The 27,771-nt window shown below is 38.1% G+C and overlaps 1 protein-coding gene across 4 annotated transcripts in view; it reads left to right on the top strand.

Moving 5' to 3' along the window:
- NKAIN2 (sodium/potassium transporting ATPase interacting 2) overlaps positions 1-27,771 on the top strand; it is a 1,193,593-nt gene that overhangs the window by 1,014,981 nt on the left and 150,841 nt on the right. For all 4 annotated transcript variants that reach the window (XR_006060583.2, XM_004011146.6, XM_027972334.3 and 1 more), the window contains exon 4: positions 6,149-6,349. Coding sequence is in view for 3 of the 4 variants with exons in the window: in XM_004011146.6 (XP_004011195.2) it covers positions 6,149-6,349 (201 nt within the window). In the remaining variant the exon portion in view is untranslated. The remainder of the gene's footprint in view (positions 1-6,148; positions 6,350-27,771) is intronic.

Here is a 27,771-nt window from a genome sequence, read left to right as displayed (position 1 = left end):
GAGTTACTAAGAGAGATGAATAAATATACTGATAGAAATTTTTGTCACTATACTGATCTGAACATATAATTATTAAGTCTTTTTAGATTAAAAAAAAGTATTTGAATCTTACAATTCTGAACCTATCTTATATGTTTTTCAGTGTGAATCCATAGAAAATTTGGTTATATGGATTGGTTGTGATTTTATGCCTTATTTTGTGCTAACAAGACTCATTCTTTGTCTCAAAAGTCCTTATAATTTTGAACGCAAAATTACAAAGCATATGGGAATTGAATAATCTATCAATTATGCATGGAGCAGCAGTTCACACCTCAGGAATTTCTTTTGCACGTAAAGGGACTTCAAGGGGGCCTTTCTATTGTCTATTTTACAAGCAGGAATTTATATTTTGTGATAAAATAATGCACACACACACACAAACACAGAGACCTTTTGTTTAAGTGTCTACATGAAAATGAATAAGAAAATAAGCTAATTCTAGAAACTATCCAATTAATGATTGCTGGTTGAATATATGCACTTACATTTCATCCTGAAACTCCACCAAATGATACTAAAGAATAAAAAAAAAAAAAAAGATAAACACACAGTAAAAAGAGAATGGACAAGAAGTGTCGACAGTTTTTGGAAGACAGAAAGTAGACAGAGGATTAGCAAGTGACTTAGAAAAATGGAAAAACCTAAAACATGATCATGCAGTGGGTTCCAGTGTGCATGGAACCCTTTGGAAAGTCAGGATTTAGAAGGAGGAGGAGTATGTGAGGTCCAGGATTGAAAATGGGAAGAACTGAATGATCTGTTCAAGAGGAAGTTAGATTGCCCTGAGGCTCTTCCTTTAGTCTGTGCAACCATACTTCTCCTCTGAATAGGTTACACCTTTGAAGCACAGGTTGCTATTGTTTAGTTGCTAAGTCTTGTGGGACTCTGCCCACCAGGCTCCTCTGTCCATGAGATTTTCCAGGCGAGAATACTGGAGGTACAAGCTAAGTTTCTGAATTCACGAGCATTAAATTAAAGGCTGTATAGTGAAAAAAAGCCTGCATATTATGTAGCAAAACCATCAGTTCCTCTCCATTCAACCCAGGAAGGCTGTGGTCTGGTGTGTAGCCATAGATTAACTAGAAGACCCAGAACAAAGTTATACCAGTCTCTACAAATGGAGCACTTGGAAGGCGGTGCCCGGTAATCATGTGTGAAAGACACCAGCTGATTAGCCCACTGATGCACAACAAAATGCCAATCAAGTTTTAGTTTGTCTTTGGTAAGAACTTTTATGAGAGAGTTCTAAGGAACAGCTCAAATCGGAAAGTCCGAAAAAAAAATAAACATAATAGAAAGTCTTCAGGGTGTTCCCACTGGCTCTTCCCTCTGCTTGGAATGCTGTTCCCATACCTGCTCTCTTTACTCCTACACTTCATTCAGAGTCCTGTGCAAATACAAAATAATGAGACATCTTTTCTTACTAATATATGTAATATTGCATTACCCTCCCCCCAGCACCCAATTCTTTGTTACTCTATTTCTTTACTTGAGTTTATATTTCTGCATATATTAATCATTACATAGATATTTTCATACATTTATATATTTGTTATCCATTTCACCCACTGCAAAATTAACACTCATGAAGGTAGGAACATTGCCTAGGGCACATGATAGATCCTTAATAATTACTGTTAATATTATTTATTTATCTGATTACTTATTCAGTAAAAATAAGTAACTTTGATAAATCTAAAACAATGTAGGAAACACGATTTAAAAGATTAAGTATGCAGAAGATAAGAAAAGTTATAGCCAGGAAACAATTCAACAATATTAACTATATAAAATCAATAATTGGAGAAGAATTAGCTCTTGAAAGTTCAAAGTATTAAAAATTAAAGATATAGTTCTATCAGTTTGAGAAGACTTGGTAAAGAAAATCTCCAAGAGACTAAAGAGAAATGTAAGAGATGTAAGAGATCAATCCTGGAAGACAGATAGGAATTTGTCTGAAAGGAATTGACTGCAGTAACAGAAAAAGTCGAGGGGAGGGAACCACTAAAGGTATAATGTAGGTTGACTTCTAAAATGAAAGTAAATGGCTCTCGGATGGAAAGACCCTCCAGATGCTCTACAAACTAAGTGAAAAGGAAACCCATCAAGATACTGTCTTACTGAAGTTCAGAATTTGAAGCTAAAAATTTTTTATATAAATAAACCTTAAAAATATAACAGGGAACCAAAATATATGACAGAGTACATAAACACTTTAAAACCTAAAAAACCTTCATTTTATATTATTAATAAATAAGTAAATATTCAGTGAAACTACAAAAAACTTCCATGAGAATAATAACACTAAAATCAAGATAGTAATTATCTGTGGAGAGAGAGAGAGAGGGAAATCATATTTAGGAAAACCTCAGATGAGGCATTATTTATATGTATAAAATTTTATTTAAAAATGTCTTAAAGCAAATATAACGTAAGATTTAATGAAACCGAGTGGTGGGTATAATGGTTTTTTGAGACTATCTTATGCACTTTTTGATGTTTTTGAACTATTTCACTTTTTGAAACAAAAAGACACAAGAGAACAAAAGAATGAAAGGTTACATTAAAAAAATTACAGGGAACAAAATGACATCAGATTTATTAACTATAATAACAGAAAGTAGAACATAATGGAGAAATGTCCACACAGTTCTGAGAGAAAATGATTTTCAACAAAAAAGAATATATCCAACCAAAATATCAGTCAATTAATATAAAATTAAGGTAAAAACACTTCAGACTAAGTCATTCACCTATTCTTAAAAGTAACTAGTGAATTATGTACTTTGTGAAATGAGAGCGAACCAAGTAAGAGAAAGGTATGAGAGGTGTTGAGAAAAAAATGCACTGGTCACTTATTAAAAATGGCAAGATAGATTTTATTTTAACTGCTACAGTAGAGAAGAGAGACTTACGTATAGAGCTGAACTCCATGTCTACAAAATTGATAATCTAGATGAAACGGACTGAAACAGACACATTGCTTTAAAGTCACAAACTACCAAAAGTCACACAAGAAGAAATAGGCCTATATCCATTTAATATACTGAATATAAATATGTATATTCAATATTTATATCAATTAATAACTTTTCAAAACAGAAAGCCCCAGGCCCAGAGGGGTTCACTGGTGAATTCTACCAAGCATTTAAGAAATAAATTGTCTCAATTTTCTGCAGTCTGTTCTGGAAGATAGAAGCAAATGGAAAACTCCCTAACTGATTTTATGAGCTGGTGTTAATCTAGTGCCAAACCCACGTAACAACATTACAAAAAATTACATATCAATACCTATACAAATATAGATGCAAATATCCTCAACAAAATGTTTTCAAACAAAATTCAACACTGTACAAAAACACCTACACAGCGCAACCAAGTGGGATTTATACTAGACTGATTCACCATCAAAAATCAACTAATGCAATAAAAACCAGACTCTTCGTTTGACCACTTAACAGTAGCTCCAGTCATAAGCTTTATTTTGAAATTCATCTTGCCAATGCATGAAAGTGAAAAGTAAAAGTGAAGTCGCTCAGTTGTGTCCAACTCTTAGCGACCCCATAGACTGTAGCCCACCAGGCTCCTCCATCCATGGTATTTTCCAGGCAAGAGTACTGGAGTGGAGTGCCATTGCCTTCTCCGAGTCAGAAACTAGTCTGTTGTATATCCCAGGTTTCAAGGACATGTTGAAGCCTTTCTCAATAGGCTTGAAGAAAAGAGAAATTATTCCCTCCCCCCCCCCACCACCACTCTATTTAGATGATGAGACTCATAACATAGTTCAGACTATAGTCTATAGGGTCACAGAGAGTCGGACACGACTGAAGCGACTTAGCACATTAAAAGGGGAATACTCTTTCCCCTCCCCAAATTCCCTGATCAGTTATGTTCAGTGCTTTCATAGGTTCAGTTTAAGTGGACATATCTTAATATTTCCTATTAAGCACTTCATTTTGGAATAAGAGTAGCTGGCATCTATGATTATCTTGGAGATTTACCACTGAAATAATTCCATTTCCACCACTGAACCTCTCTGTTAGAAATCATCTTCCCTCATGACTTGTTAAATACTAAGATGTATCTGCGCATTTCTTCTAACCATTCTCTTGCTAGAAAACAACATTTGTCCCTGTGTTACTGATAGCTCCACATTTGTGTATGTAATTTCAAGCTCTGTAGCGCAGACACTACCTTCATTCCATTTGTAGCTGCACATCACCTAACATGCTATACCTCATCTAAAGAGTTGCTGACTTAACTATCTTCACCCTTCAATAATTTGCTAAGGATATTTTCTAAGAAATATTATGACCAATTTTATAGCGGAAGTGGGCAAGATTGGAAAGATCCTGATTTTCTAAAATAACAATGGAGGGGCAAGCTATATTGTTTTATTAAGTAAAAGTCTTACATATTTTACCACTAACCACAATATTATGTTCAGTTCAGTTCAGTCGCTCAGTCGTGTCCGACTCTCTGTGACCCCATGAATTGCAGCATGCCAGGCCTCCCTGTCCATCACCAACTCCCAGAGTTCACTCAGATTCACGTCCCTCGAGTCAGTGATGCCATCCAGCCATCTCATCCTTGGTCGTCCCCTTCTCCTCCTGCCCCCAATCCCTCCCAACATCAAAGTATTTTCCAATGAGTCAACTCTTCCCATGAGGTGGCCAAAGTATTGGAGTTTCAGCTTTAGCATCATTCCTTCCAAAGAAATCCCAGGGTTGATCTCCTTCAGAATGGACTGGTTGGATCTCCTTGCAGTCCAAGGGACTCTCAAGAGTCTTCTCCAACACCACAGTTCAAAAGCATCAATTCTTCAGCGCTCAGCCTTCTTCACAGTCCAACTCTCACATCCATACATGACCACAGGAAAAACCATAGCCTTGACTAGACGGACCTTAGTCAGCAAAGTAATGTCTCTGCTTTTGAATATGCTATCTAGGTTGGTCACAACTTTTCTTCCAAGGAGTAAGCATCTTTTAATTTCATGGCTGCAGTCACCATCTGCAGTGATTTTGGAGCCCCCAAAAATAAAGTCTGACACTGTTTCCACTGTTTCCCATCTATTTCCCATGAAGTGATGGGACCGGATGCCATGATCTTCATTTTCTGAATGTTGAGCTTTAAGCCAACTTTTTCACTCTCCTCTTTCATTTTCATCAAGAGGCTTTTAGTTCCTCTTCACTTTCTGCCATAAGGGTGGTGTTGTCTGCATATCTGAGGTTACTGATATTTCTCCCGGCAATCTTGATTCCAGCTTGTGTTTCTTCCAGTCCAGCGTTTTTCATGATGTACTCTGCATAGAAGTTAAATAAGCAGGGTGTTTTGCCAAACTGATGTACAGTTTTAACATTTAAAATGTGTAATGCGAGTTAGTCACTTCAGTCATGTCCAACTCTCTGTGACCACATGGACTGTGTAACCTGCCAGGCTCTTCTCTCCATGGAACTCTCCAGGCAAGAATACTGGAGCAGAGAGCCATTCTCTTCTCCAGGAGATCTTCCCAACCCAGGGATCAAACCAGGATCTCCTGCATTTGCAGGCAGATTCTTTACAGTCTGAGTCACCAGGTAAGCCCCTTAAAAAATGTACAAAAGGTAAATATTCTAAGGGAGAGGAAAATAGCACTTTTAAGATGAACTTCAGTTGACAAAATAGTGAAAACCACTCCCTTTGTAATATTTACAAGTTCTAAAGCCTAAGATTTTTCAGTATAACAATGTAAGTCTGACAGTTTTACTAATAATACTCTTATTTATATTATTGTAGTCAGGCAAACCTTCATAAATGAAATTAACAGACACATATTTTCCAGATGGAACTTTGACTTTACATCTAGCTACTTTTCTCCCTATAAAATGACAACACACTCCAGTGTTCCTGCCGGGAAAATTCCATGGACAGAGGAGCCTGGCAGGCTATAGTCCATGGGGTCTCAAAGAATTGGATGCAACTGAGCACATTCGCTCTTCGTGCGTATAAAATACAGCAAGGGGAGGGGGAAAAAAACACATTTCAAAATGGGAAACTAAAGCAAATCAGTCCAAATAAGCTAACATTTGTGAAGTAATTCTCATTCTTTTAAATTGTCTTCTTGCAGGAAACAGACCTTATCCTGACTTTTAATATTTCAATGCACCGATCTTGGTGGATGGAGAATGGACCAGGATGTATGGTGACATCAGTGACTCCTGCCCCAGACTGGGCCCCAGAAGACCATCGCTACATCACGGTCTCAGGGTGTTTTCTGGAGTACCAGTACATAGAAGTGGCTCACAGTTCCCTCCAGATTGTCCTCGCAGTAAGTGTTGACAGCTAACCACTCCTTCTAGTGTTTCCCGAATTGTTTCATTGCTGTGTATACTCAGCACACGCAGCTGGAACCTGTGGCTAGAAGGTGGCTGTGTGCTTTTTCCTAATCACTGCCACTTTTAACAGGGATTTGTCAGGTTAAACCAGGCTATGTCATGGACCGAGTGATTCTTTCTGGGTATGCTGTTAATTCTGGGAATTCCCTTCTCCCTTAAAATCTTCTTCTTAGATTTCCCCCAGGTACCATCCATCATCTTTTATCACCGTCTCTCTGTTTCAAAACAATTCAGCTTTTCTATGAATTCTACTTCTAGATTATCACACCCCTATTTTTCATAGTATTCTGCCAATAAATAATGCTCCCTCTACAGGAAGAAAGTTGGAGTTATAAATAATTCCTTTGTTTTTGTATATTTATAGAACACATTTGTATAATATATTACTATGTTATATAAAATATTTTTACATTATATTCCTATGATAAAGAGATTAACACCTCCCTTTCTTGAGAAGAACTTTCACTAATACTAAATGTGTAATTTTGTGGGATTCATAAAGTTAAGGCAACTTTATTACACATGTCTCCATTTATTACAGATCATATATGCAGATCTATGTGTATTTTCTTAGGCTCTATGTACATCTTCAGTTGAGGTCCACAGTCTTAATTTTTAACAACAAATAATACAAACAGAATCTTTTTTTTACCTTTCTTTATTTAATTACTTTGAGAATGACAGTAACTCACAATTCTTAAATAACAGGACATAAAATGTTCTGGGTAGAATGGTACCAGCTGGTTCATATAAAACTCTTCAGGAATTTAAAAAGAAAGTACATAAGTGTGTGTATTAGATTATATAACTAATATATAGTTATTATATTGTTTAATGAGGAATATATCTAAACATACATATACACATAATTATATACTATATATGCTGTGCTGTGAGCACTTCCCAAGTTTTTGTGACTAAAAACCACAAAGGTTTATTCTTTTGAGTGAGCAAGAAGTTTGACCAATCACTGGTCGCTAAGGAAACAAGGATAGGAGACAGCCACCATCTCAGTCATCATGGCTGCCATGCCAGATGGCAGGAAGAGGTCTGAAGTATCTACATTGGCACAAAAATGCTCCTGCTTGAGAGAGGGAGCTCACTGCCCATAGCTCATCGTCCAGAACTAGACCCAGATTCCTACCCAATCACAAATCAGCCAGAAAGGAGGAAGAACTGTAAATATTTGAGGAGCAGCATAAATTATTTCCACAATATTTGAATTACGTTCTTGGCTAAAGCACTGAGTCATCTCCCTTGAATGTGTCCAACCTGAAGCACTTCTTAATTTTAAAAAAAAAAAAGCTTCCATGATAGTTTTAAATTCTATAACTGTTCATTTTTATTATATTTAAGTAAAGTGAGATTTGATGGAATGGAACTAGTCATTTCATTATGTAAAATTCATTTAGGTGAAGCATTCATTCTCATATGGGAAAAGTTAAATATTTCTGGTATTTAGTGACAGATAAAATGTCTTCCTACATGTTACAGAGGAATTTTAGAGAAAATGTTTCTTCCTTGTTCCATCCTTGAAACTCCCTTTTTATCTTTTTGTTAACTGTATCCATAATTTTTGGAAAACTTCCATAGATGTGTCAAGGATGATTTAAATGTATAGTCTGTGTGCATGGATAGTTAAATATATGACTATTTTAGAGAGTTATTTGAATTAATGTGTATATGAATAAACTATACTCGCAGATTTATTAAACTGCCGTGAAATTCTGGTTCACAGATAATTTGCTGACATTTGGACATGGAAACATGTGTTGAGGCTAACATACTGCCCAAAGAAAAAAATATTTTTACATAAGTAAAAATCATCTGTAAAGGCAAAGTGGCTAGAGTGTAGAGAAGATGGATGGAGTGTCTCTAAGAGCAGATGAGACCAATATATCAAGCTGCTGGTTCTCGATCCTCCTGCCGACACTGCCCCCAGCTGAGTGGAGCAATAGTTTGAGCAGGTCATCACAGGATGTGGCATCTTCACCTCTGCCCTTTCCACCTGCTCTTCCTTCTGGGGGAGTTCTTTTGCTATGCTGACTGGATCACCTGAGAGAGTAAGTCAGCAGCCCAAGCCAGTTTTTTGGAAAAGTTTCCATACACTTTCTATCTTTGGGTTTGTTATTGTCTAGCCAGCCTTGGGCTGAAAGCATCTGCTATGTAGAAAACCTAGCTCATCTTAACAAGTTTTTTAGAATGCAAACCAAAACAGGGTTGATCTTGAACAATCTGTTCTGCCCAGTTAGCAGAAGCCTTCCAACTAAATATGTTCCTACAATCATTCTGATCACTTCTTTTGCCCTGTTTAAGGCATGCTGCTTGCAGTCCATGGGATTGCTAAGAGTGGGACCCGACTTAGTGACTCAACAACAACAAGGGATGAAACAGCGGCTTGAATCTCTGCTTCTCTGCTTCTCCCCTTCTCCTGTTACTCAAATCATCTTCCTGACAATCCAATGTTTAGTTTGGTCCAGTCCAGTGAACATTTCCTGAGTGATGCTCCCTGCTGGCATCTAGAGAAACAAATGACAGCATCTCTGACCTTGAGGCTGTCAAGGTCAGAAATGGGCATAGTTCCTCATGGTACACACCCAAGGCAGACAGGCACACTTTCAGGAACACGGTACACAAACGCGGCTTGTGGTGTTTATGGCATTATCTTGGCTTCTTAGTTCCGTCCTGCTTTTTGTGGTCAGCTAAACTCCCACACTTCTCTTTCACCTGTCTTTGAAGCTACCCTCTCTTGCAGGATATCTGGCTTAGATCTGCTTTCATAAATGGCTGCTGTTCCAGCAACGGCTCTTGATTAACTCCAAATCTCTCCAGCTCTTTTTCTCCACCTTCACTCAGCCTCTCTTTCACAGATTCCTAACCCCTGGCACGCCTGTCACCCCATTGTTCGGTTTCCTGCCAATCAACTCCTAGCTGATTTTGAAATTAGCATTCACAAAGCCCACATTTGCATTGCACATTCATAAGATATCTCCCATCTCCAGCCAAAGGAAGAAGAGTATAATATCCACATAATTGGGAAGAGAGGCTATTAATCACACAGCCTCCAGCCGAGCAGAAAGGACTGCCACAGCATCATAATGATCAGCCAGGTGTGAGGTTTCCAGCGTTCTCCTTCTCCAGCAGCATTTTCTTCTAGTTAGGATCAGATATCACGTTCAAAGGGAATACAGGTGTGCACAGTTTTAATAAAATCCAATTTTTTTAAAAAACTGCACCTACAAAATAGATAAAATAAATATGTATGGAAAAAGCCCAGGAGGAGATGAACTAAAGAGATGATGCTGTTTACATTACAACACAATGAACCTGATTTCTTCAGAAAATGTGACTATAACTGTATGGTTTACAAAATGCATTTACAGGAATTTAATCTTTTGATTTGTGTAACAGTCCTGGGAGAGCAGCAGGACAGACTCAAAGCCTTTCCCAAGATTTCTTACCTAGTACGTGTGGAGGGCAGACATGCTAATCTAAGTTTTTCTCGGTGCCAAGGATAGGAAGACAGGCTTAAACCAGCATGCCAGCATCAGCTGATGTGTAACAGATTCATGAAACCCCAAATTCAGACTTCTCTTCAGTAGCAAAGAATGCCATTATTAATTAGCTATGTCTTCCATGGGTGAGGGGAAGGGAGGTATATATATCTCACCTGTATTTGTCGTTGTTTGGTCACCAAGTCGTTTCCGACTCTTCACAACCCCACGGACTGCAGCATGCAACGGTTCCCTGTCCTTCACCATCTCCCGGAGTTTGCCCAAGTTCATGGCCATTGAATCGGTGATGCCATCCAACCATCTCATCCTCTGTTGCCTCTTCTCCTTCTGCCTTCAATCTTAGGCAGCATCAACGTCTTTTCCAATGAGTCAGTTTTTAGCATCACGTCGTCAAATATTGGACCTTCCGCATTCAGCATTAGTCCTTCCAAAGAATATTCAGGGTTGCTTTCCTTTAGGACTGACTGGTTTGATCTCCTTGCTTTCCAAGGGACTCTCAAGAGTCTTCTCCAGCACGACAGTTCAAAAGCATCAATTCTCTGGCACTCTGCCTTCTTTATTGTCCAGTTCTTACATCTGCACATGGCTACTGGAAAGACCATAGCCTTGACTACATGGACCTTTGTCGGCAAAGCGATGTCTTTGGTTTTTAACACACTGTCTAGGTTTGTCATAGCTTTCCTGCCAAGAAGTAATCGTCTTCTAATTTCATGACTACAGTCACCATTCACAGTGATTTCAGAGCCCAAGAAGAGGAAATCTGTCACTGCTTGCACCTTTCCCCCTTGTATTTGTATTACACACACATACCTCACTCCCTGTAACCAACACAATGAAAAGGGAATAGCTTTACAAAGAAAGGTAAATAAATGAACCACTAAAGGAAACTTTTACGTAATAACTGAAGTAACTTTTTATTCTGAAACATATCCAGACAATTCATTGGAAAACAAAATCCCTTTCTTCTCTGCTGCTGCTAAGTCACTTCAGTTGTGTCCAATTCTGTGCGACCCCATAGACGGCAGCCCACCAGGCTCCTCTGTCCCTGGGATTCTCCAGGCAAGAACACTGGAGTGGGTTGCCATTTCCTTCTCCAATGCATGAAAGTGAAAAGTGAAAGTGAAGTCGCTCAGAGGACCAATGTCTCTAAATTTAACATGAAGTTCTCCAACCAAAATTCCTAGGCTACATTTTCGTTTATTTCTTTTACTTCTGACACACTTCTAAGCAAGTTGACTATTAATTTTTTAAGAGACCAGTAGAGGATATTGGTAAAAACATAAATAAGCTTACTATTTCCTGCAGCCATTAAAACTGGTTTAGAAACTGTCTACAAATTAGCAGGGAAGTCACAGAAAACTTTAGAAAAGGTTCCGGTACACTGTTCATAGCTAAAAAAATAGGTTCACTGCCAAGTTTATCCCTCAGTTACATCTATTCTCTATAAAACTTTGTAGAGTGCTTGAAATGATGGAAATCATTGTTCAACATACTGTGCTGAAACAAATTTTGAAGGTAAAATATGTGCCTTTCAAATGGATAGAGTTTGGAGATGGCAACGGCAACCCACTCCAGTGTTCCTGCCTGGAGAATCCCAGGGACGGGGGCCTGGTGGGCTGCCATCTATGGGGTCCCACATGAGTTGGACAGGACTGAAGCGACTTAGCAGCAGCAGCAGCAGCAGATGTTTCCAATTGTTTCCAGTTAATGATATACATTTGCTATCTGGCTTGCTAGGATTTGCCTAAGAATACCACTGGTAAAGAAATCTGCAAAATTCTGAATGCAAACTTTATCCAAGTTGACCTGGGGTTGTTCTGGTAATGGCACATGTTGTTTCTCTGAATGTTGCTGAAGTGTGTGGTGTATGCATGAGAGTAAAGGGCCTTACTGCTCCTGCTGTTTTTTTCCCTATAATCTGGAAACACATCCATGGAAGCTTGATTTTCAAAGATTTGGATTCTGATTTTCACTTAGCCCTGGAAGTTGCTATTAAAATGGCAAATATTAAATCTAAGTTGTGAACTTGCAGCATTTCAAACAGGTGAGTGGGAAAAATGGTGTGAGCAGATGATACCCAGCTATTGTTGTATTCAGAAGTGCAAGGATGACAATGTGGATGTCATTTACTTGAGATGAAATATTTGAGCTGAAAAATAAAGACTGTTTTTAAGACAAAATGTAAATTTGATCTGGTATGTCTGTTATGCAATGAAAAATGATTTGGCCATTTATGTTACTGAAATTGTCATTTTACAAAAACTGATTAGCCAAACCTGCAGCTCCATCAGTTCAGTTCAGTTTAGTTCAGTTGCTCAGTCATGTCCAACTCTTTGCGACCCCATGAATTGCGGCATGCCAGGCCTCCCTGTCCATCACCAACTCCCAGAGTTCACTCAGACTCACGTCCATCGAGTCAGTGATGCCATCCAGCCATCTCATCCTCAGTCATCCCCTTCTCCTCCTGCCCCCAATCCCTCCCAGCATCAGAGTCTTTTCCAATGAGTCATCTCTTCACATGAGGTGGCCAAAGTACTGGAGTTTCAGCTTTAGCATCATTCCTTCCAAAGAACATCCAGGACTGATCTCCTTTAGAATGGACCGGTTGGATCTCCTTGCAGTCCAAGGGATTCTCAAGAGTCTTCTCCAACACCACAGTTCAAAAGCATCAATTCTTCAGCGCTCAGCCTTCTTCATAGTCCAACTCTCACATCCATACGTGACTACTGGAAAAACCACAGCCTTGACTAGATGGATCTTTGTTGGCAAAGTAATGTCTCTGCTTTTGAATATGCTATCTAGGTTGGTCATAACTTTTCTTCCAAGGAGTAAGGAAAGGAAATTTCATGGCTGCAATCACCATCTGCAGTGATTTTGGAGCCCCCCAAAAATAAAGTCTGACACTATTTCCACTGTTTCCCCATCTATTTCCCATGAAGTGATGGGACCAGATGCCATGATCTTCGTTTTCTGAATGTTGAGCTTTAAGCCAACTTTTTCACTCTCCTCTTTCACTTTCATCAAGAGGCTTTTTATTTCCTCTTCACTTTCTGCCATAAGGGTGGTGTCATCTGCATATCTGAGGTTATTGATATTTCTCCCGGCAATCTTGATTCCAGCTTGTGTTTCTTCCAGTCCAGCGTTTCTCATGATGTACTCTGCATAGAAGTTAAATAAGCAGGGTGACAATATACAGCCTTGACGTACTCCTTTTCCTATTTGAAACCAGTCTGTTGTTCCATGTCCAGTTCTAACTGTTGCTTCCTGGCCTGCATACAGATTTCTCAAGAGGCAGGTCAGGTAGTCTGGTATTCCCATCTCTCTTCAGAATTTTCCACAGTTCTGGAAACACAGTCAACGGCTTTGGCATAGTCAATAAAGCAGAAATAGATGTTTTTCTGGAACTGTCTTGCTTTTTCAGTGATCCAGCAGATGTTGGCAATTTGGTCTCTGCTTCGTCTGCCTTTTCTAAAACCAGCTTGAACATCAGGAAGTTCATGGTTCACGTATTGCTGAAGCCTGACCGCACAATTGTACTCATCTCACATGCTAGCAAAGTAATGCAGCTCCATAATTTGATTCAAATACACTTGAGGCACATACTTTTCATGGACAAAAATATTATATCAACAAATATATTGAAATTAAATATTTCCCACAAATTTTATATGCATCAGATTAATCTAGGTGCCTTTATGAGAAAGAGTTATAATTGTTGTTTATTTTATCTTGCTGGTGTTCTTTGTATACCTCCCAGAAATTGCTGCTGCATCGAGAACTTTCCAATTCTTTGCTTCCATTAAAACTGAAGGAAAACCTTATAGACTTACCAATTGGTAGATTACTTGAAATAATTCTTATGATAGGTAAATATGTAAATGTGGCACCCAATTTCAAGGAAGCGGCAGAAGTTGAGTGATGTCATTGTAACAAAAAGCCTTCACTACTTCTCTATTTTTGAAAGAACAATATTTTTCCTAAATAAATATATACCTAATATATTATATATTTATAATATATAATATATCACTTATATTTATATATTTATATTTGCTTCATATATTATTCATAAATATTTATATTTATATATAGTATTATATATATTTATTTATATTATATATTTATAATAAATAAATACCTAATACAAAAACAACTAGAATAGAATTCATGCTAAACTCCATCCCATTCTAGTATTAATCAAAAATGTACATCAAATGAAATTTTATTTTTTACATAATGATCATTATAGAAGTGTGTACATGTATTCTTAAATGAAAGAAGGTGAACACATCATAGCAGTATTCAAATTCCACTGGATATATAAGAGCAAATAATATATCTTTAAAATATATTGATATGTATGCTATACCAAAATAAAGTGCTTTTGAAGCCATTTATACAAATGATGAAAAAGATCAAATATGAATTTCAAATGCAGACAGTTTCAAGCCCACATACTTTCAAGTGGAATTTTAAAAAATTTATTTCAGGGTATGTAGGAGCCAAAATGTTCGGAGGCCATTAATCTAAAGCAGTGGTTTCTTCCTTCTTTCTTCCTGTTCCTTCTTTCCTTCCTTCCTTCCTCAGTCCCTACAGACTGAGCCAGAGCACAAGAAGCAGGCCTTTAATTCTCAGGTAGTGCTGAGAGGGCGGTCTTGGATCCCCCATGCTGCAGCTGCTGCTGCTGCTAAGTCGCTTCAGTCGTGTCCGACTCTGTGCGACCCCATAGACGGCAGACCAGGCTTCCCCATCCCTGGGATTCTCTAGACATTAGCAATCTGGGCTTTAAAGCCCAGATTGCTAATGCCAGCTGAGACTAGGGATTACTTACCTAGCTGTTTAAAAGATTACTATAGACATACTTCTAGAAATTTTTTGTCCTTTTATCTGAGGTAGGGCAGAGGTGGGTATATTTTTCAAAAGTTTCTCCAGAAATATCAGTCCCATCCCTTTCCTTTTATTGCTGATTCCTCAAATATGAATTGCATAGAAAAGCAAGGTGCTTGGCCAGGCAGATGATTGTATATGCCAAGATAGTACCACAGTTCTGGTTGTTCTACCAATTCCTTTCCGGGCCTTGAGAGTCACTTCCCTTCCTGTATTGCAGGGTCAAACACATAAGTTATATGACTAGTTGCGTATGTGTGCGTTAGTCGCTCAGTTGTGTCTGACTCTTTGCGACCCCACGAACTGAAGCCCACCAGGCTTCTCTGTCCATGGACTTCTCCAGGCAAGAATACTGGAGTGGTGGCTGATTTATGTCAACGTATGGCAAAAACCACCATAATATTGTAAAGTAATTAGACTCCAGTTAAAATAAATTAATTTTTTAAAAAAAGAATACTGGAGTGGATTGCCATTCCCTTCTCCAGAGGATTTTCCTGACCCTGGGATCAAACCCTAGTCTCCTGCATCGCAGGCAGATTCTTACCATTTGAGCAACAGGGAAGAGTTACTCACATAACTAACCTATGGTCAAATAGTGAATTCATGTACTTAAACACTGTTTACCATACCTCCACACTGAACGGTGAGCTGATGTAGAACTTCTGATTCTAGTCCAATGTCCAAAACTGTTCAAAAGTTTTTAGCACAAAACTGCTTGTTGTGTGTGATGGAAATGGACAGAATGGCAAGCATTCAGGTTTTTTCCTAGCTCCCATTATGGTTCAACAGCTTTGCGGCTTGGCTTCAGATACCAAACACACTGTTTCAACTCCTGTTCTCCCAGGTATTCAGATACAGAGACCTGCTTGTCAGTAAAGGAAATAAATGTGATTTATCTTTCTGTAACATCAGAATAGTTTATACAAATCATCACAAATATATGGGAAGAAGAATCAAATTTCAATTGTAAACAGGGGATTTTTTCCAATGGACAAAGCTGCTTAATTAGGAGAATGAAGGTGGTAAATTGAATTGTGCTTAGTCACTCAGTTGTGTCTGGCTCTTTGCAACCCCATGGACTGCAGCCCACCAGACTCCTCTATCCACGGGGATTCTCCAGGCAAGAATACTGGAGTGGGTTGCCATGCCCTCTTCCACAGGATCTTCCCAACCCAGGGATCAGTCCCAGGTCTCGTCCACATTTCAGGCAGATTCTTTACCATCTGAGCCACCAGGGAAGACCTAAATAGAATTGGGAAAGGACATTTTTTGGTACAACTGAGTATTCCAAAACACATAAATGATGTTCTACAAACCAAGTTTAGAACCCCAACTGGATTTACCCCTGATAGTAAGAAATATTGAGACCAATGGATACTTCTGAAATGGGCACATGTTTAAATTTCTAATCTACTCTCAATTTCTCTAGAAAATAACAAATTCATTTGAACATAATCACTTCAGAGCATAACACCTTCATGTCTTATCCACAGATGTCAGTCAAGTTTTGGTAAAAATAAACCCTGAAAAATCAGTTATCATGCCCTTTATTTTATTTTGCTTTATTCCTGAAAGGTGTCCTTGTATATTGGTGAGCAGTTTCGTGAGTCTGTGAACAAACAGAGCACAAGAACTTGAACAGTCTCTAAAGTCAAATTAAATCTAAGATTTTTTCTTGCCTTTAATATCCACTACTATTCCCTACATGCAAGTTCAGAACTATCAGGTAAAATATTCACAGTCTGGGAGTAACAATCCTTAAATTTTACACCCAGCTGTATAATAAACTATTTTGTAATTATGAACTAGATGAGATAATGTCTAAGAAACTGCCTTGAAAACAATAAAGGTGGTATATTTATTTTCTCCTTAGCTCAGTTCCTTCCACTGCTCTGGAGAACACTATTTTGTCAGGTTCACTCACAGTGGTGTGCAAAAATGAACTGAATCCCACTAAGCTTACTTACTCCCCGGACAGAACCATGATTCTTAAAGCCAGTGTGATACTATTTAGTGTAACAACACACCAGCCTACACGGGGCAAGTTTTATCCCACATCAACCATTATCATCAGATTACAGTATCTGCTTCTATATGTAATGTTTGAAGCACTTGCTTACTCCCAAAGCATAATATCACTCGATTTATCACATTATATCACTTGATCTATCAGAATGCTTAGAAACACCATGGAACAAAAATACCAATACATTTAACATGGTAGAGAAGATTATAGCCTATGACAAACCAATAATAATTGGGTTTTCTTGAATAATATTAAAGTTGAAATTACCTCCATAGAGTATTATACAGTAAACCCAGTAGAATCCCATTTCTTGCATTTAACTTTACAGTCATAAATTATTTCAGAAAGAAAAAAGTATATAAAAATATAGTAAAATGGAGTATTTTTGAAAACATGACAAGCTGTTGAACTTCAACAAAGGCTACCATCTTCCTTGGTCATATATAATATCATTGCCTTAAGATGTCTTTCCAGGCATGATCAATTATGATGATACACATTTTTGAGAAATACATCTTCGATGGAAATTTCTTCTTCACAGAAACTTCTACACACAGTAATAGAATTAATAATAGTAGAATGCATTATAGTTGTTAAATAACAGCAAGTCATCTCAAAAGAAGGATGTAAAAATGATGTATAATGATACCTATAATACAAGAGATAATTTATTGTTTAGTGTCTTATACTTGAGTGAAAAAGAATAAATATCTGGGCAAACACACTTAAGCTAAATATTGTTTACACAGTAGAAAAAGAACCATCTGTGATAGTCTCTCCATACCCTTTGCTTTTACCAGTCCTACAAATGGGCTTTTAAACCCTACTGTTCTCAGCGCACACAGTCCTCCATGCTGGGTGTACAATTTCCAGTCATTATTTTCATGCCTAGGCCTGTCCTTGCAGCTCCAGGCTACATCTGTGCCAACTCCCACCCATTGTTAAATTTCTCTCAAGCAGTAGCCCAAGGAGCCGAAACCAACTTCTCGTGCATATATTTCTCCCTTCTGTTCCTCTCCTAACTATTCATAGTATTGTATTATACTTAATGAAGGAGTTCTTTCCATGTGACTGTTAGGATTAATGCTAACTGCAAACATGGCTCCATCCCTGTTAATAACCCAGGGCGTTTCCCTATCACTGAATTTTAGAGAAATATTTGATTGTTTAAGTCAATAGTTTTCAAGCTTTTTCTAGGAAATCCCTTCTAGTATAACATTTTACTTTATCATCCATCAGACTGTGCCAAAGTTGGATTGACATGACTCATTATCACCAGTGACCCCTCTATGCCAATTAATTCATGCAAACCTTGAAATTTTGGTGAATGTCTTTTTACAGTTTCATTCAATGGGGAAAGTCTGGAATAATTTTAAGGACAATATGATTTTGTGTATCATTATTTTAACTCTCACGTGTAAAACATTTTCAAATAGAAGTTATTGTGTTGTGTGCAACAACGGTAAACAGTAAACTGAGTGCCCTGTCAGTCTGGCTGTGACAATTATTTGATCATTTAAAATAATGAATAAAGAAGCACTGAAGGCTCAACTGAAAGGCATCTATGTGAACACGGACCTAAGATTAATCTGTGCTTTTATTTTCCTTTTGTGATCCATTACATGTTTTTTTTTTTCCTTCCCTTTAGATCCATATGCTTACAGATATTAATTTCCAGAGAAATACAATGATTCTCCCAACAATGGTGGTGTGTTGCTTGGCTTTACTTCCCTGAAACCCAGTCAGAGCCTCTGATGACAGACAGTCTGCTTCTCAGCTTTGCTTCATGAATCCAGAGAAAATGGAACTTATCAGGAGCAGAGCCTCAGGCAGTACCTGTGCCTCTTATTTGGGTCCTTTCTGCTAGGTTGACAGGGGTCTTAGCCTTTCATCATTTGGTTCACTGACAGAAAGAGAAGGGAGCTGCTGCACTTTTAGGTACCACTCTGCAGACTGCTCTATTGCAAAATAAACAAACAATATATTTTTAGGGCACCACCTGCAGCAGGCAGCTGTACCAAACAGAGCAGAACCACGAAGGATGTGATTTGTTCCATTTAACATGAAGCCTTGAGGTTTGAGGAGAGAGGGAGGAGAAGGTTCTATGTATACAACCCACATATCCGCAATTTAAACTGAAGCTGATTTTCCTTTTTCGATTGGAATTGAGGTATCATTACCTCTTTCCTCCTGTCCCACCCCACAACCTCTGGTTGACAACAATTCTATTATTGGGGTTATAACTGTTAACTGAGAAAATCATTTTTCTCTGACAGTACACTTCCTCTTCCATTCAAGGGCAATTTTCTCTCAGAGCAACCTATACTTAAATGCCAACATCTGCTGTATCTAAGCTGTATATAAATGGTGTCTGGCATTTACATGATGCCAATGACATGATTAGAGAATCTCATACACTTAGCCTACACAGAATTCTCTTCTTATCCTCAGCTTTCATCTATTTCAGCCGTTCTGCAGGGTCTCTCGGCTTCTCCTACTGCACCACACAAGTCTGAAACACTCTGAAAGCGGAACGTTAGCTCTTATTTTGACTGACAATCAGTTCGTGTATTAACTCCTATCTCTCCAGGCCTTAAAGCTGTATGTGTGCGTGCTAAGTCGCTTCAGTCATGGCCAGCTCTTTGCGACCCTATGGACTATAGCCCACCAGGCTCCTCTGTCCATGGGATTCTCCAGGTAAGAACACCAGTGTGGGTTGCCATTTCCTCCTCCAGGGGATCTTCCCAGCCCAGGGTCTGAACCCACATCTCTTATAAGTCTCCTGAGTAGACAGGTGGCTTCTTTACCACCAGCACCACCTGGGAAGCCAAAAGCTGTTGCCTCTTGATGAAGTCTGCCATGTCTGCATTGTCTCAGTACCGAGAATTTTGAGGCTGATGCAAGGGATATTTTAAGTACTTGCTTTTCCCCTAGATTTAAAAATCTCCTCATTCTCTTAATGGCTATCGATTCTGACCTCACAAACCAAAGTCACCATTTCATTTTGAGTTCTTCTAGGTGAGCTGGGAAAAATAGAATTAAATTATAGATGATGCTGGAGGCAATCCAGGTAGTTACAAATGGAGGTCATTTTAAGTACAGAGAGCAACAGTTACCTTTAGTATTAGATTGGTCACCAAGAATTATACAACAATTTTGTTTTTATCTTGACGATGAACATATTTTTAAGGTGAGGGGGACTCCTAAATATTTAAGAGGTGAACTAGAATACCATTCTTAACTCATCTACCACTGACTAGTTCCTTAATCTGTAGGAGAAAAGTTTGTTAACCATCTTTTTGTGGCTCATTAGGACTCTTTGGTAAGACTGCTAACTATTGCATCAGGATTCAGAGAAGTGAGATGAAGGAACTGCAGATTTGCAATGATGCATGCTTCCAGCTAATAGAGGAAATCAGATCTTGTGAGTCAGGAAACTTCCGTTTCCTTTGTTATTTCCACCTTCATCATTAAGATGATGGCTTTTAAGACTACAGGGCACAAAATAAATTCCTGCCCAATAGTGTCTCTAAGAATGTTTAATGTAGGAACTGCTTCCATCTCGTTCACATTTCTAACACATTAAAGATAATTTTCTGGAAAATAACTCCCAGGCTGGATTTTATTAAATTATCTCAACTTCTGAATCCATTTCAGTCAACTTTATAATTTCTGACTATGGGACAGTGCTTTTAACTCTATATCCTTGAAACTTTGGAAGAAGGAAGGAAAATATCTCTAGTTCCAAAGAATAAAAGAGGCTCTTTAGTTGGAGCATACTTATATGCTACAGAACTAAGAGTCAGTTACACTTATCTTTAATGAGTTGTTACAATATACCAATATTCTTCAGGGCTATCTGGGGAATATTAAAAGAAAAGAGCATAAGCCTTCATGACTGCCGAGTCTTGTCTCTGTACAGTCAGCAGTTTAAATATGACAGCCTTATCCAATAATAAATACAACTCTGCAAGTGTGTCTAACTAACTGGATTTTAGTCTGCCAATCTTAAAAAGGCCTCTCTGCATCAGACAGTACTTTGATTATAATTGAAAATCTATGGACATTGCAAAACACCAAAAACAGAGACTAGCTGAAGAGTTCAACACATTCAATAGTTACTTTTATCATAATGTCTCAGGCCAAACTTCAGTTCAGTTCAGTTCAGTCGCTGTCCATCACCAACTCCCGGAGTTCACTCAGACTCACATCCATCGAGTCCGTGATGCCATCCAGCCATCTCATCTTCTGTCATCCCCTTCTCCTCCTGCCCCCAATCCCTCCCAGCATCAGAGTCTTTTCCAGTGAGTCAACTCTTCGCATGAGGTGGCCAAAGTACTGGAGTTTCAGCTTCAGCATCATTCCCTCCAAAGAACACCCAGGACTGATCTCCTTCAGAATGGACTGGTTGGAGCTCCTTGCAGTCCAAGGGACTCTCAAGTATCTCCATTTGGCTAAGGGCTTTGCTCCCACAGTCCAGAGATGGAGCTGTTCACTCTGGCTGGAAGAAAATTGAAGATTATTTCCTCAACCCCTCTCTCAGCAGGTTTGCCCAAGCTCCAATTCAGCAAAAGGGAAAACGACAATGATCCTTTATATCCTCTGTCTAAGGTGAGATTGAAGGCCCATGATACAAATTTGATTACAAATTCCACCCCTGATGTAATCCCATTTCACTTTCATTTTGCTTTACTTTGTAATCAAAGAGCAAGTTTTTAAATAGGTAAGAAACAAGAGTCAAAAGCAATTTTTAAAAGTGACTTCCAACTAGAAGAAGCTCTCTATATTAATCATTTGTTTTCAGTATGTAGGGATCTTGGGAAGAATTCAGCAAGATTTGAGTGTTGTTGCTCAGTTGCCCAGTCGTGTCCAACTCTTTGCGACCCAATGGACTGCAGCACACCAGGCCTCCCTGTCCCTCACCATCTCTCAAAGTTTGCCCAAGTTCATGTCCACCACATTGGTGATGCCATCCAGCCACCTCATCCTCTGTTGTCCTCTCCTTCTGCCCTCAATCTTTCCCAGCATCAGGGACTTCTCCAGTGAGTTGGGGGTTCACATCAGGTGAACAAAATATTAGAGCTTCAGCTTCAGCATCAGTCCTGCCAGTGAATATTCAGGGTTGATCTCCCTTAAGATTGCCTGGTTTGATCTCCTTGCTGACCAAGGGCCTCTTAGGAGTCTTCTCCAGCACCATAGTTATAATTCCTTGGCACTCTGCCTTCTTGACAGTCCAGCTCTCACAATCGTCCCTGACCACTGGGGAGACTATAGCCTTCACTGTACAGACCTTTGTCGGCAGAGTAACGGCTCTGCTTTTCAACACACTATCTAAGTTTGTCATAGCTTTCCTGCCAAGAACCAATCGTCTTCTGATTTCATGGCTACAGTCACCATCACCACTCCCATCTTCTTTTTCCATTTATCCTTTTACCCTCAGCCCCTAACCTGTACTGCCACTGGCAGATGCCTCTAAATGCCTACCAGTCAATTAGGAAATGATCAAAACCAAGGTGAGTCCTAATATACCTCTCTTCCTGTCAAGAACCTCAAAAACTAAGAAAAGTTAGACTTTCAGATTTTTCAGTAATCTGGGGGTGGGCATTGTCACCCTGTTCAATGTGTATTTCCTTCAGTTCAGTTCAGTTCAGTTCAGTTGTTCAGTCGTGTCCGACTCTTTGCGACCCCATGAATCGCAGCACGCCAGGCCTCCCTGTCCATCACCAACTCCCGGAGTTCACTCAGACTCACATCCATCGAGTCAGTGATGCCATCCAGCCATCTCATCCTCGGTCGCCCCCTTCTCCTCCTGCCCCCAATCCCTCCCAGCATCAGAGTCTTTTCCAATGAGTCAGCTCTTTGCATGAGGTGGCCAAAGTACTGGAGCTTCAGCTTTAGCATCAATCCTTCCAATGAACACCCAGGACTGATTTCCTTCAGAATGGACGGGTTGGATCTCCTTGCAGTCCAAGGGACTCTCAAGAGTCTTCTCCAACACCACAGTTCAAAAGCATCAATTCTTCGGTGCTCAGCCTTCTTCACAGTCCAACTCTCACATCCATACATGACCCCAGGAAAAACCATAGCCTTGACTAGATGGACCTTAGTCGGCAAAGTAATGTCTCTGCTTTTTAATATGCTATTTAGGTTGGCCATAACTTTCTTTCCAAGGAGTATTTCCTTAATTACTCAGAAACATGGGGATCTTTCCATGTGCTTTGCAGAAATTTAAGTTTTACTTCCTATGAACTCTCTAGTCTTACCTTTGTTTTTCAAGTTTTGAGAAATATTTGCTAGTTTAAAAATATTCTGAAAAGCATTTTTTTAAGGTTATTGTTATTCCAACCTTGCCCTTCTCTTTTAGCTTTGTTTTGATTTCCTTTATGGCTTCCCAGGTGGTGCAAGCATGGTGAAGAACCCGCTTGCCAAAGCAGGAGATAAGAGATAAGGGTTCGATCCCTGGGTCGGGAAGATCCCCTGGAGAAGGAAATGGCAACCCACTCCAGTATTCTTGCCTGGAAAATCCCATGGACAGAGGAGCCTGGTACGCTATAGTCCATAGGGTTGCAAAAAGTCAGACACTACTGAGCGACTGACACTATTTTCCATCATGAAAAATATATCATCTTGATACAAATTTTCTCAAATATATTCCTTTAAGAGGTGCTTTTTAAACTTTTTTAAGGAAGATTTTACCCACCTAGGTATCTCAATAACACAACTCATATTTGTTCTAAAACAAATATTCTAAGCATTTGCTTTTCACATTTACCTCTTTATTTTACATTTACTTTTCTTTATTAGTGTGATGTTTGAACAATACCTAATTGATTTTTTCCCATAAGAATGGAAACCTGTCCTAACATCATTTAGTGAACAATCCTTTATTTCTCCACTAGTCATTAATTCTGTTGTTTTCGTTTACCTATATGCCTGGTCTTTCAGGCTCTCTATGCTGTTCTACTGATTTTTTTACTATTCTTGTATTTATCCCTGACTTCTTTAATTATTACAGCTTTGTAATATGCTTTGATATCTGGTCAAGGAAGTGCTCACTTCTGTTTCTTCTTCAGAATCGAGTGTCTCTTCATAGGCTTTAATTCCTCCATATGAATTTTAAATTAGTGATCAAGTTCTATGAAAAACACAGTTGTAAATTGAACTAACTTTAAAAATTAATTAAGGAATAAACAATATCTTACAGTGTGGAGCAGAGAGAAATTATTTTTGTCATTTTGATTATTTCAACTGAAAATGTCACAGGTCTATACTTTTCAATTCTTCTTATATATTATACGATAAATTTAATAATTATCTCCATTAAAGGCTAGCACAGCTCTTACTGTACCTAGAAAACATCTCTAGGTACTTGAAGTATTATTACAACTATGAGCTTGATTTTTTAAAAAAATTCTATTACTTTCTCCAACCATATATACTGAGATTTAGGGATAATTTTTATATTTTGTCCAGCAACCTTGCTGAACTCAGTTGTTCTGAAAGCATGCCTGTAAGTTTTCTTGGATTTTCAATGCAGGTGGATTATCATATGCAAATTGTGATAATGTCTCCTACCTTTTCCTTTGACCTTATATCTTTGTGATCTTCCTGTATCTGCTAACATGATAATAAATTATACATCTAATAGCAGGAATCTGGCATGTTCATCTTGTTCTGGATTTAAGTGTAAATGCTCTATATTTTAATATTAAGGGTGATATTTGCTGGGCTTGTTTTGCTTTTGTTTCATATTATACATCAAGTTTCCTTCTCTTCCTTCTTTGTTAAGAGTATACAGAAAATTATTAAACATTTTCCATTTATTTTGATGATCATATAATTTTTTCCTTGAATCTTTAATGTGGCTAATTAGGAAAAACTTTCTAAATTGAACTCTCCTTGCATTCCTCAGAAGAATCATATGTTTTCATATTGTTGTTCTCTTGTTATCAATAAATAGATTAACTTTGATGCTTTACTTGGGATATTTAATCTGTGTTTATAAATTAAACTATGATTTTCTATAATTGTACAATTTGTCATTACTCTTAGTATTAAAGGCTTCCCAGGTGGCACTAGTGGTTAGGCCATACTAGAGTCTCAAAAAACATTAGACTGTACTTCTTCTTTTTCAATAACCTGGAAGAGTTCATATCACAGAGACAACTTCTGTATATTCAAAGTTTATTGAAATCACATGAAAAAAATTTTGACCCACTACCTGTGTTGGAAATGAAATAAAGGCACAGATTTCTGACTATGAATTTAATATGTGTAGGTAGTGGTAAAGCATCTGCCTGTCAAGCAGGAAGTGCAGGTTTGATACCTGGCTGGAGAAGATGGCAACCCATTCCAATATTCTTGCCTGGGAAATCCCATGGACAGCGGAGCCTGGTGGGCTACAGGTCATAGGATCACAAAAGAGACGGACATGACTTAGTGACTAAACAACAACAACAACTGTTATATAGACTGTCATATTTTCTATTGCTTCTTGAGATTACAGAAATTGATAATTTCTATTTTTCTAAAAATTGTTTGGGCTTCCCTGGTGGCTCAGAGGTTAAAGTGTCTGCCTGCAAGGCGGGAGACCCGAGTTCAATCCCTGGGTCGTTACTTAAATTCTGAAAATATGTGTTCTCTCATGGTGACTGGCTTCATCTACATATAATTCAAGGACACTCTTTCAGTCAGTTCCCATTCATGATCAAAACTGCCACTTTCCATTTCCTTTCTCTTTTTGGAAGAAAGCACATATCTGAGTCTTCTGATCCCAGTTCCCATTGCATAGTAAAACTCTGCTTCTTAGGGTGCATATTAAATATCTACACATCGAAAGATTACAATTTCAGCTCCATTCGTTGTCTTGGTTTTAATTCCATTTTGTTCATTGGAGGTGAAGTTTTCTCTTTGTCTTTTAAACTTAGCAATGACTTTCATTTTAATTGTACTTTGCCTGAGGGAATTCCTGTTTATGTTCCATTTACCATACTGACTAGAAGACTCTTATAAGTGACTGTAATGATTTTGGTAGGAATGGTTCTAAAATACGTGACATATTTTCATGATTTATTAAACAGAGAAAAGTGGATATAATTCTTATCTTTCAAAAAAAATTGTTTTCAAGCCAGATAAAGGAGAAAAGTGCTGTTTTTGAGACCACTAGGTTCATCTCTGCCTCTTGCCTCTTGCCACTTGAGCAAACTGCACAGTTCCCAGTTTCTGCATCTTCAATATGAACTTTATTATATTAACCTTAAAATATTTATATTCTATTCATAAATATTATTTAATAATTAAAAGTAACATTTATTAAGCAACTAAATACTACACAGTAAACCTTCAATAAAGACATTAGTTATTTAGTGAATCATTTTGAAATTTGACAACATAATCAAGACCAATTGAAAATGTGTTGAAATATTTTTCTTAACTCACATAGATATAGATAAAAATTTTTGTTTTCTTATATATGCTATCTATATTTTTGTCTGTGTTTTTCCAATGGGTTGGTCAGAATTCATTTTTTGTCTTTTGACTTATGTCTGCTTCATTTGATCAAAATTATCTTTTACTGTTTCTCCAGCTTCTATACCTTATTTTCAGTCTTCTGTGGATGGGAAAACTGAGACTATTAGAATTATTTTAAAACACAGTAGTTCATTTCTGGGTCACAGAATGAAGGCCTCCCCCATGAACAAAGTACATAAGACTGGTAAAATGTTTTAGATGCTGAAGTGTTTTTGCAGGTTTTCTGATTTGTGACTATATTTTAGTTAATAACTTTGACTAAGAAGCAATTTAAGAGTAAGCTGGGAAGGACTGGGGGCAGGAGGAGAAGGGGACGACAGAGGATGAGATGGCTGGATGGCATCACTGACTCGATGGACGTGAGTCTGAGTGAACTCCGGGAGTTGGTGATGGACAGGGAGGCCTGGCGTGCTGCGACTCATGGGGTCACAAAGAGTAGGACACGACTGAACGACTGAACTGGACTGAGGTGTTTATGTATAGAAATAAGAACCCAGCAGTACATATATCCTTGCTGCATATCTATGAGAAACCTTCATTTTGCTGGCCCATCAGTTAGTGGTTGAGACTAAGCTAGAACTCAGTCATATTCTAAGCCCTATATGCTTTCCAAATCATTGCACTGTCTCCATTATTCACTTACTATTCTAATAACACCATAAGAAATAAGACCTAGAGCCCTATTTACATATTATTTATTTTCAAGACCAACTATAAACCAGTAACAATTTTAACATCCTTTTTCCATCCTTCTTACCTCCCACTAATATCATCTTGTTTAATAAAGATCACATCACTGAACTGTCTTCTACTTCCTTTCTGGGAAAATGTTATTTAGGAAAAAAAATTTTCTGAATGAATATAGATTATCTGTTGTTCAAATCTTCTAAGTTCATAGAATAACTTGATGTATCATGTTGACTTATTGTTAATTTGGTAATTTAAATTGGTATTTTCAGATAAAGATCTTCGCAGCCTCTGACCGATGGCAGCTGTGTAGAATGATGTCATTTTCAGAGGGGTGGTTATGTTATTGATGTTGTTCCTTTCTGGTTACTTTGCATATGGCCATGGTATATACATAGTGTATGTTCTGCTGCTATAGATGGGAAGCAAGAGAGGAGACTGAGACATATGGGGATAGAGAAAATGAATGCTTAGAAAGTCTATAATTGGATAAAATGTAGACTCCCCTGACTTCCTTTCCATGTGAGAAAAGCTTCTATTTTTCTTGTAATTCTATCCTTCTAAGCACCCTCACCTATAAACAGGTGAGGAGCCAGAAATAGAAATAAAAGCTTGAAAGATCATTGAAATTCAGCCTTGATGTCTTGAGCACCAGTGAAGCTGACAAACTTGCAGGAAAGAGAAACACAGTGAAAGAAAGAAACAGAGA

The sequence above is a fragment of the Ovis aries genome, chromosome 8, assembly GCF_016772045.2.
Source record: "Ovis aries strain OAR_USU_Benz2616 breed Rambouillet chromosome 8, ARS-UI_Ramb_v3.0, whole genome shotgun sequence".
Taxonomy (NCBI): Eukaryota; Metazoa; Chordata; class Mammalia; order Artiodactyla; family Bovidae; genus Ovis; species Ovis aries.
Note: the sequence above shows the minus strand (reverse complement) of the source record. Positions and strands in the feature narration are given on the sequence as shown.